This window comes from Pollicipes pollicipes, unplaced genomic scaffold, assembly GCF_011947565.3.
Source record: "Pollicipes pollicipes isolate AB1234 unplaced genomic scaffold, Ppol_2.1 Scaffold_7261;HRSCAF=8764_pilon_pilon_pilon, whole genome shotgun sequence".
Classification (NCBI taxonomy): Eukaryota; Metazoa; Arthropoda; class Thecostraca; order Pollicipedomorpha; family Pollicipedidae; genus Pollicipes; species Pollicipes pollicipes.
In genome coordinates, this window is record NW_023597054.1 from 59,365,942 (window position 1) to 59,376,833 (window position 10,892).

Below are 10,892 nucleotides of genomic sequence, written 5' to 3' on the forward strand. Positions count from 1 at the left end.
CACCCGCACACGGCTCGGTGCTGAAGCGATACCATAGCGGCATCTCCGAACGCTGCAAAGGTGGGTATGGACCTGCGCATGCATTGTTACATTGCACTGTGTGAATGTTTCACTACGGAAGTCAATCGCACGGCACCATGCAATACACCCACAGCCTACCAGTAAAGCTAGCTCAGCAATGTACGCCGCGTAAAGCGTGACCAGTTCGTACAACAGCGCCGGAGGGCAGACCACGAACAGATCGTGTCGGGCGCGCCAACGCGGCGCGGCTCGCCGGGCTACAGGCCCCTGGCGGCACTCACCCGCTTGTACTCGGCCATGACCTCGTCCAGCTTATGACGTAGCTTGTGGTCGATGTAGAACCGCTTGCACTGGGAGGCGCTGCGGCCGCCGACGGCGTCGGCCAGGCGCGGCCAGTCGGCGCCGTGCGCGCGCAGGCCGCCGCGCAACCGCTCGATCTCGGCGTCCGACCACGCCGCCGGCTCCTCGGGCGCCTCGCCCGGCGCCAGCTTGCGCGCGATCCGGTTGTGGCAGGCCGAGCAGCACTTGACCACCTCGGGCGTGATCTCTGCGGGCGGCGGGCGGCGCGTCAGCCGGGCTGCCTCGCGCTCACGGCGCCGGGGGACGCCAGCCGGCGGCGCCGCTGCACGATACGCAATCGGTGACGTGGACAGGCAGGCGCCGGCGGCGCTGAATCACCGCCGCTAATTATGCCGCACGCTGGACGCTCGCCAAACAAGCGGCGACACCCGGATCCGGAAATACATGCAACCACACCGCACATCGTCGGCCACCCGCAGGGAAAACCGGCACGGCGGCCGTGCTGCGCTCGCTCATCCCACAAGTCAGCGGCCAGCATGTCACCGGGCCGCGTGGCGGCGGCGGCGGTGGCGACAGCGCACTTACGCAGCTCCTGGGCGATGGCCTGTCGCGTCTCGGGCGCGATCTCGGCCCAGCGCGCCGGCAGCGGGCGCAGCCGCTTCACGCGGAACTTGGGCGTCGGGCAGGTGGGGATGGGACACTTGATGCTGCAACACGGACGGGCGCGGCGCCGTCAGACGGGCTCAGCCGGCGGCACACGGCCACCGCCGCAGGCCCCTCTGATAGCACGCGACATCGCATCGCGCTTCAAAGCTTACGCATAATTAAATGCTTAGAGGTGGATGCTCTCTTAACTTCATACAAATGAGTCATGGTACGGCTGTTCATTGTTCATTCGTCCGGAGATTGCGGAAGACGAGGCGATTCGGCACGACAGCGCTCATTTGGGTATTACCTCGCGGCAGGACAAAAGAATCCGTAGGACCAAGCCGGCAGTCGTTTGAGCCCGTTGCCGCACTGCTCACCGGCACCCGCGGTGGGCAGACAGGCGGACCGCGTCACTCAGTACTCACTGCGAGTAGCGTCGCTTGACGGAGCGACAGCGGCAGGAGGTACAGACGCGCGCCTCCTCTGCCACCCCGTGCTCGGCCAGGCCGTAGATGGCGGCGTGCGAGGCCGGCAGCGGACGGGACTGGCCGAAGTGCTCCAGCTGGGCCTGGCACACGGCGCACGGGTGCGGACCGCCCTTGCCTGCGGGCGGGCACAGAGAGCGCGCGGCCTCAGCGACAGAGCCGGCCGCGGGCAGCGGCCGCGTGCCAGCAGCCGGCGCGGCAACAGCGGCGCCCGCTGCCAGCTGCGCCGCGCCGCCCAGCTGGACACACGGCCCGCTCGAACACAGCCGCGGCCGGCGACGCCCACCCACGCGCGCCGTCCACAACCGCCCAGTGAGTCGGCTAACCGGCAGACGACACTTCACCGGCCGCCGGTGACCGATGGCTGTCCCCCGGCCGAACGTCCTATGTCAATCCGATAATCAACGCATTATATACAGAACGGGCGGGTATACGTGGCAGCGTTCAGTCAACAGCAAGTAAAAACGGAAAGTCTTTGTGAGCACCACCGGTAATGTCCAATGCAAACATACTAAGTGCCCTGGCACGCTCGCCTTATCCGACGTGACCATCAACAAACAATTAAATACGGCACAAATAGATACACACGGAATCATTGGTGGGGGGAGTGACCCGCCAGTCCTAAAAAAACAAGCGCGCCGTACTTCCTGGACACTCGTGAAAATTACGCCCCGACCCGGGAGGCCGGTCAAGGAATGATGCCAGCAGTCTAACGACCTAACATGTTCACGACCAGGAGTCCTCGCGATTAAAGCCTTGGGAATTCAAACCGAGCATCAAACACACTAAACACTCAGAAACCATTTGTAATATTTCTGTTGACGCTGCTTCCTATCCCCCTCTTAGGACATAAATATTTTACAGCAGCAATTCTCCGAAATGGTGAACCAACAGACTGAAAACAATACTTCATCCACAGAAACGGCTGATGTTCGCCTCGATAGACACGCCTCGAGCAACGAAGAGCAATTACACTGCTGTGCTGGCGAGGAAACAAACAAACGTCCGCATGTCAGGTGAATGTGGGGGGGGGGGGGGGGGGCGGAGGGTACCTGGTGCAACTGTAACACTACATGTGAGAACGCTTTAACAGCCCAACCGGAGATGTTCACCCCCGCGGCAGCTGTACCGACACAAACGGGCAGGCGGCTGACTCCCTAACGCCGTCGAACACAGCCCCGCGAGCGCGCGCAGGCGTCAGCACCGGCGGCTATATGGCCCGACTGGGGAGTAGCTGAGGCTAATTGCTGGTGACCTCTTCGAGGGCACGCTGCGGGCGTGCGTCTGTCGAGCAAAGCCGGCATGATCGGTCGTGCAGCTTACCAAAGACCAAGCGAAAAGAGGTCCCTCGCTTCTGGTAACCGTGGAAAAACGATCCCACACCGATTATGCATATGCGCGTAATGGAGACCATTTCGCTATAGGCTACCCTAGAAGGTGGACATCAGCCAATGAGTCAGGTTCGGACCAACAATGATCAAATTGCCGTCGGCAAGTTGAAAAGACTGCACCGTCAACACAACGGAGCTTGACGAAAAACAGACTCAAGTGGCTAGTCCTGGCCCTTTTTAATGGAAAGCGAAGCGCACCCGAGGGAACAGAACAGGGCAGGCAGTTCGATCCAGTTGTTTGCCTTCGAAAACGAGGCGAGCGGACGGCGGCGGCGGCAGCGGGGAGACGTCCCGCGGGGTACCAGCCGCGGCGGACGGGCGGACGCGCCAGTCACCAGCCACGCTCGCTGCGCGCCGCACGCCGCGCCATGGAGCCGCACGGCGACCTGGTGCTCTCGGCGGCCGGCCAGCTGTTCCCGGCGCACCGGGCAGTGCTGGCCGCCTCCTAGCGGGCTGGTGCGCGCCGCGCTGGCGGCCGGTGGCGGCGCGCCGCGTCTCAACCTGCCGGCCGTGCGCGCCGACACGCTGGCCGCCGTGCTCGTGTTTCTGTACACGGGCGTGCTGCCGCTCCGGCCCGACACGGTGGCCGATGTGCTGCTGGCCGGCCAGCTGCTGCAGGCGCCGGCCGTCGTGCTGCGTTGCACCGAGTTCCTGCTGCAGGCGGCGGCGACGCGGCGAGCCCGGCCACCGCCGCCGTCGCCGTCGCCCCCGGAGACCGGCGCGCTCGACCTGACCCGGCCCGTCGCGCCACCACTACCGCTGCCGCCGCCGCCACGCCCAGTCAGCCTCCAGTCGCCGCCGCCGCCGGCGCCAAGCGCACTACACGTGGCCAGCTGTGACGGCCCGGTCCGCTTCCAGCGGGTACTGAACCACCAGTTCCGGCAGCCGGCCGAGCCGGACGCTCCCGGCCGGCACAGGAGCCAGCTCCGGCCCAGTGCTGGCACGCAGCCCGCCTACACATGCAGACGCTGCGGCGCCAAGTTCCCCAGCTACTACTTCGTCCACAAACATCGCAAACGTTACCACGTGAAAAGCGAGACGGCAAAACGCTAGGCGGCCTGCGCGCGGATGACGCCGGACTCGGTTGTCGCCGCCCCACCTCTCGGCACCGGGCGGAGACGGGAGGTAGGGGTTCGCACGTGCTGCGAGACCCACGACGCTCCCGGCGCCGCAACGTGATGTAAGACCGGCCCACGCGTGATGTGTGACTTGTAAATTCAGCTTTGTGACACGTTTGACCAAATAACACGCACACCGTTGCGTGAGTGAGCGCCCACAGTCGCGTTCGCCCGCAACATAGAAGATCGCAGCGGCTGGTTTGTGTGTTGGGGGCGGGGGGGGGGGGGGGACGAGACGGCGTGCCCTCGGGCATCAGCGGAGGAGCCTCGTCCGTCGCCCAGCGTCGCTCACCCGTGTTCTCGTTCTCCTCGTCGCTGCTGACCACCGCTTTGCGCCGCTCCTCCTCGCCCTTTCGTCGCTCTCGCTTCTTGCCCGCCTTCGTCTCGCTGAAACGGGGATGACAGGAATGAGACCAGGTCAGCGGACGGCCCGCTCCCTGTCCGGTTCGTTTGCTTCAGTGTACGAATACAGACACTCATGGCATCTCGTTCTGCGTTATGAATCATCATGTCAGGATAAACCGCGCGACAAGACACGATCGGCACAGCTGATGTAGAATACGCTCTGTTGTACTGGCACCCTCCAGTGCGTTTTATCAGAAGTCTCTGGGTTGTCAGAAAGGAATGCAAGCCACCGCAGCTGGATCTAACAGGACGTGATAAGGAATCAATCAACGGGTAGGGTGTAGTCACACAGTCAGCGTAACTTGAGAGACCCTAATCAAGCCACTAGACGCATAATGTACCAAAACCAATCAGACGACGAACGGTGACCTAAAACCATACTGGGAACGAGAAGGCGTGACCGTCACTTTAAATGCATACAGCTGTCGGCACATAACTAACATCGAACGCAATAAGTGGCCCACATATCGTGGCACCCGTCGCGTCTGGAGCGGGCTTACTTCGCCGTCAACGGCCAGACCGGATCAACGCTCAACTTAACCTTTCGGAGGGCCGAACGATGAGTAGGTCTCGCGTGGCAGCTAACCGAGATTGGCGTCAATAGCGGCTGTTTGACCATAACCCGTTTGCTTTGTTTCTCGGCCAGCAACGGCCTACAGAACTGCAAGGTCCCTGGCTTTTTCATTTCTTTCATCTCAAATAAAGCCAGTACTGCCAGCTTCTGGGATCACACCAAAGATAAAGTCTGCACGACGCCGGTGGTTCCGACACCCTTTCTGATCAGCTTACCAGACCAGCCCATAATGGCCTAGCATGCGACGAGCTCGAACGAGTGTAATCTGATCATAACATCGTGAATATTTCATGGACCATGACGCGACAGACCGTATGGAAGGGCGAGACTTTAATTAATTAGCGGACCCCGTCAGATCCCTCATGCGCGCACGTGACTGCTACGGGGCTGTTAGTGTCGCAGCTTATTGCGTTTGGAACTCGGGACGAACTTTCGCTAGCAGCCGCAGCAAACAAAAATATGCGCGGCGAGGAGTGAGCCAACCATCGGTTCTTAAGCCGAAACCCGACACGACCGGAGACGGCCTCCGTCTTAATCACTTCCGGTATTTCGACAAGCAAAGGCGATGTTTTGATAGAGAAGACAGGAATGGCGATCTGCCCAGTGCAAACATGCCATCCATACGAAACGCCAGTAACACAAATGATTACGTGTTTTATCCAATGATAGCATGCCACGAAAATATCAAACATCGCTCGGTGAACCACCGTTCCCTGTGCTCAAAAGAAACAAACTTTTTATGTGGGGGCGAGCGGCAGCTGCTAAGGCCACTCCGGGCATATCGGCATCTATACTTTATAAACTTCTGTGGACGTCCCCGTCATCGCGTTTGAATAACTCCTTCCAGCCGCCCGTCGGGACGGCTGCTGGCGGAGCCGAGCTGCCGCTGCCGGCAGCGGGCGGCCGGGCGCTCACCTGGCGACGGTGTCGGCAGCGGACAGCGGCGGCGCCGGTGGCGCCGCCGCCGCCGGCGGGCTGCACGCGGCCGGCTTCTCGTCGGCACCGGCCTCGTCGGCCACCGCGTCCGAGGCAATGCTGTTGACGGCGGCACCGGCCGGCGCGCCACCCGCCTTCTCGCGCTGCTGCAGCGCCGCCATCGAGCCGCGCGTCGTCACGCCCGTCACATTGGCGCCGATCACCTCCACGGCCGACACAGGCGGCGCCGGCTTGGCCAGGCCGCGGTTCCGGCCGCGCGTGCGCGCCTTCTTCAGCCGCTCCTTGTACTTCTCCTGCTTCTTGCTCATGTAGTAGTAGTTGACGCACTCGCTGGTGGTCTTGCCGTCGAGCGCGGCACTGATCATGTGGAACTGTTTGGGGTGTTGCATGTAGCGTTCGCGGAACGCTTCGCGCTGCGCCTCGGTCCACACGTTGTGGTTGGGCAGCTCGTTGTGCACGATCATCGGGTCCGCTATGAGGCCGTCGGTGCTGTGGAACACGTAGGTGCGCCGGCTGGCGTCCAGCAGCGGCGGCGGTATCACAGCCAGCGACTTCATCTTCTGCTTCTCGTTCTGAAACACAGCGCTGCATCAGGTGCGCCAGCCGGGACGCACGGGCGCCCCCGCTCACACCGAGCCGAGCACGGGTCTACCGTTCCATCTGTCGTCTGCAAGCTAGTGCAGGACGCCATTACAAGTCACACAACCAGGTCATTGCGTTCGTGAGTTGGCTGTACCGTAGTCACAAGAGCAGACGACAACCGGCCGGAGCCACGCGAGCGGCGCGTACCTCCTGCTCCTGAATGCCATCCATCACCTCCTCCATCTCGGCGTCCGACTTGATCATGCGACCGACACGGTTGAAACGCTCCCGCTCCTCCCGCGCCTTCTTGATCTCGGGGAACACCTTCTCGTAGAAGTCGCGGTTCTTCGCCGCCTTCTGCCGGTTTTTCTGCGCGACACACCAGGTCGCGGGATCAGCAAACGGAACACCACACCGACGGCGCGCCGCCCGGCGAATACATCAGGGTACGAATACGCATATCTGACACGGAAACTGTACGGGAGTCCCTCTCGGGTCCCTTCAGACGGGTGACTGTCATCAGCGCAGCGTGGCCGGCGGCAGCGGTGACGCCGCGCCGGGCGCCGGACGCTCACCGGCTGACTCTCGAGCCTCTCGATCTGCCGGATCCAGGAGGCCATCTTCTCAGTGTAGGCCTCGACCGTGGTGCGGACGCGGCTCTCTTGCTGCTGGCGGCGGCGGCGCACGTACGAGACCAGCGGCCGCTTCAGCCGCTGGTACGTCTGCCGGTTGCTCTGGTAGACGGGCGAGTCGGACGGTTGGTTGTAGAGCGGCTGGTTGGCGGCGAACAGTCGGGAGAAGCCCGTGTCGTCGGCCGGCGCCTGGCGGCCGCCGAGAGTGGGTCAGTGAGCAGTGCACACCCGGCCGCGCCAACATCGCTCGCCACGGTCGGCGAGACGTCGGAAAGCCAGGAGACGCACGGGCCCGGCCGTCCGGCGGCGACCGGCGACCGGCGACCGGCGGCTGACGGATGGCGATAACCACGGACGCGGTCCACACGGATAGCGAGGTGTTGGCCAGACACGGACCCCAGTCGCTCTCGCCTGCCCCCTCCCTCCAGCGCAGCCGCTCGGAGCACGTGCGGCTCCCACTCACCTGAGGTCCGAGCTTATCCAGATCGACCTTGGCCACCCGCGCCTTTTTCTGAAATCGCCATCGCACGGATTAGTCGCATACTTCTGGACCGGTGTGTCAGACATTTCAGCGCCGCAATCCTGACCCACGTGGTCAGTGGTCTGCTGCAGCGGGCGCCAGCCATACCCGACTCCCGTCGCGGTTTACCCACACGGGCAGCTGACAACGCAAACACAAGCGATGGGTTCGCGCTACTAGCTCGGCCAGCCCGTCAAATTGCAGGAACGAAGGTCCTGAGAACTCACAACGCGACGACCACATCTCGCGCGGATACGAACGGCATACGAACTGGATGAACCCAAGAAGCTTAGCAAGCCTGACGGAGTGAGACTTCGCGTACCCGATTTTCGGCGTAGATTATCTGCGCGAGGCTGCGGTTTTTCGACTCTTTCTCGTCCTCCTCCTGTCCGGAGCCGTCCGGCCTGTTGGCCTGGTCCTCCAGCTCGCTCTGCCGACACCGGCAAACGGCACGGTCAGCCGGCCGCCGGGCCTCCTCGCGCCAGTCACTACGTCGCATGGCCCCACACACCCAGCTGATAACGGCCAGCCACCGGACACCGCCCTACATGGCGCTGGTTCCGCATCTCACGAAGAACGCAATGCTCACGAAGCGTTGAGTTGAATGAGTGCAAACATGAAGTTCGGTGTAGGAGTTCGGAACATGCACACACATTCTGTAAACACCCTGTTCCGAGCGCTGCGATCCTGACGCGACAAGCCCATGCCGCGACACCACCTCCATCCCGCAGCCCGTCTCAGACCCGCGCCCAAACCCGGCGCGTCCTCCAACAGCGCCACTCCGCACCTGCTTGCGCTTCAGCTTGGCGATCTGCGACTCGGCTTTCATGATCTCGCGGTCGATGGTGCCGATCTGGCGCAGCAGCTCGTCCTTAGTGGAGCGCAGCGGCGACTCGTCCAGACCGTCGGCCGGCAGCGTCGGCGAGATGGCCTCCGTCTGCGGGTTGTACGACTCCTGCGGGCCGGGCCGCCCAGTGTGTCAGTCAATGGCACGCGACGGCAGGTCAGGGGAGGCGGCGACGCGTGCTGCGTTTTGCCCTGCCCCCCCCCCCCCCCCCCACCCCCGCCCCACTCACTGGCCCGAGGAGTGACCGCCAAGGAGTAAGCCACCTCAGTCAAGGTCACCCAAGGTCGCCCGTCCAGTCGGGACTGAGTCGCGCCGGTATGGGCCGTGGATATTTGGGAGATCACGTCTATTTAAGGGTCGGCCGCACGATCCCTCAAGCCACTTGGCGCGCCCGCGGTCAGCCAAGGTGACCGGCCGGGAAGAGCGGCCGCCGGCGCCAGGCCGGCCGCTCGAGGGCGTGTGACCCCGCCCCGCCGGCCGCGGCCTTGTGTGCCGCCCAGGCAGCGTCGCGCCGCCGGCCAGGCCCGCCGAGTCGGCTATTCCGGGACCGGCCGCGCCACAATGGACGAGCCGGCCCGCTCGCAAACACAGTCAGCTAGACAAGCATGGCCGGCACCGGCGCACGTACGCCTACACACGCCGCTTTGGCGGCGGGCCCGGGCGCGACCCCACTACACACAACGCTGACATTGGGAATAAACTACTTTTTGCTGGAGTTTTTGCATGGTCCCAGGGACAGCCCCATTGACTTCTTGTGACCTTTTTGCGCCACCAGCTGTCTGCCCAGCGTCAGCCATTTTTCCTTTTGACGTGTCCAGGCGGTCACCGGTACGTGACAATAGCCCTAGCATGGCCCGTACTAGCCCCGCTGGATGGTGGGGGAGCGGGGCGATAACGGGACCGACTTCCCCGCTATCGCCTACGTCTTACGCGCGGCGCTCGGTCGCTCCAACGACGGAGACGGTCGCAGGAGACGGCGGCGAGCCAGCCGAGCGCAGCCTCCGCCGGCTGTCCGCCCATCGACCGGGCTCAGCGCGGCGCGGGGCTACGGCGCGCCCGCCGCCGGCCGGAGCGGACACCAGCGCCGCGCCGCGCCGCGCCGCGCCGCGACGTCCCGTGACCGGACGGCGGCCGCCCCGCTGCCCCCGGCCCGTCACGGCCAGCCGTTCAGCGAACCGCACCGTGACTCAGCTCGCCGCCCGTCAAACAGCATCCTCGACAGTCGGCCGGTCAGCGCGATGGCGCAACCGCCCCGCCGGCCGGCCGGCCGGCCGTCGGACGAGCGGACGAGCGGACGGGCGGACGAGCGGGCGGGCGGCGCGCCGTCCATCGCGGGGCCCCGAAACACGTTGGGCGTCCTCCGAGGCCGCTGCCCGATCACCGAGATGCCGGCCAATACCACCACGCGAGCCGACGGGCGGTAACGCTACAGCGAACAGGAAACGGACCGCATGCAACGATCATCCCAGGCGATCCGAACGGTCATGTGGATAGCCCAGGCGATGGCACGATACGCCTCGGTCGATACCGCAACAGTGGCTGGCGGTCGTGCCGCCGTGCCGTTCCGGGTCAGACTGGGCGGCACGTGTTCAATGAGCAGTCAATGAGCAGCTTATGACGACACCTGGCCAGCGAATCTCACCCGCTGCGCGGTGGCCATGTGCCCGCCGTCGCTGTTGGTGACGATGTGCAGCGGCAGCCGGACGTCAGAGCCGGCCGCCGGCACCGGCTGGCGGCTTGCCGTCCAGCAGGCGCAGCTTGGCGGCCGGGTGGTGGCCGCCCGAGGCCGACACCGACGGCGCCAGGTGCAGCAGCCCATCGCGCTCGCCGTAGCCCCTGCGGCGCACGGCCGGCCGTCAGACATGTCATCACGCCGCCGACGGCCCGTCCCGCTCGCCACTCGACAATGACGCGGTGTCGCGGCACGGGGCGCAGACGGCCGCCCCGCACGTGGGCCCCGGCTGGCGGTGATGCCGGCGCGACGAACCGCACAGCCGGTCCGCGACACCACGGCCGGCGACCTATGCCGCCACAGACCACCTGTTACATCGCCGCCGCCGCCGCCGACGTGATGTGATTACTCCGCCAGCGGGCGAGCGGGCGCGCCGCCGCCGCGACCCGGGCGTGGGAGGAGCCGTACCTATAGGCCGGGTGCCGCAGCGGTGGCCGGTCGTCGGGCCGGTGCTGGTGACCGAGCGAGGCGGCCGCCACGGCGGCGTGTGAAGGGTACTCCTGGCCGTGCGGGTGCGCCGCCGGCAACAGAGTGGGGCGCCGCGCCCGCCGCGGCTCAGGCTGCCGCTGTTGCTGCTGCTGCTGGAGCTGCTGCTGCTGCTGCTGAAGCTGTTGTTGGTGTTGTTGCTGCTGCTGCTTTTGCTGCTGCTGTTGCTGCTGCTGCTGTTGTTGCTGTTGCTGCTGCTGTTGTTGCTGTTGTTG

The 10,892-nt window shown here is 64.6% G+C and overlaps 1 protein-coding gene across 1 annotated transcript in view; it reads right to left on the bottom strand.

Moving 5' to 3' along the window:
* Nucleotides 1-10,772, bottom strand: part of LOC119111680 (uncharacterized) — a 43,100-nt gene extending 32,328 nt beyond the window's left edge. Inside the window, exons 1-12 of the mRNA XM_037235486.1 lie at nt 10,600-10,772; nt 10,102-10,295; nt 8,400-8,567; nt 7,935-8,042; nt 7,556-7,603; nt 7,036-7,281; nt 6,668-6,829; nt 5,858-6,450; nt 4,256-4,350; nt 1,395-1,572; nt 907-1,028; nt 303-568 (exon numbers count right to left, since the gene is read on the bottom strand). Of these exons, the coding sequence (XP_037091381.1) occupies nt 303-568; nt 907-1,028; nt 1,395-1,572; nt 4,256-4,350; nt 5,858-6,450; nt 6,668-6,829; nt 7,036-7,281; nt 7,556-7,603; nt 7,935-8,042; nt 8,400-8,567; nt 10,102-10,278 (2,163 nt within the window). The 5' untranslated portion in view covers nt 10,279-10,295; nt 10,600-10,772. The remainder of the gene's footprint in view (nt 1-302; nt 569-906; nt 1,029-1,394; nt 1,573-4,255; nt 4,351-5,857; nt 6,451-6,667; nt 6,830-7,035; nt 7,282-7,555; nt 7,604-7,934; nt 8,043-8,399; nt 8,568-10,101; nt 10,296-10,599) is intronic.
* Between the last annotated feature and the right edge of the window lie 120 nt (nt 10,773-10,892).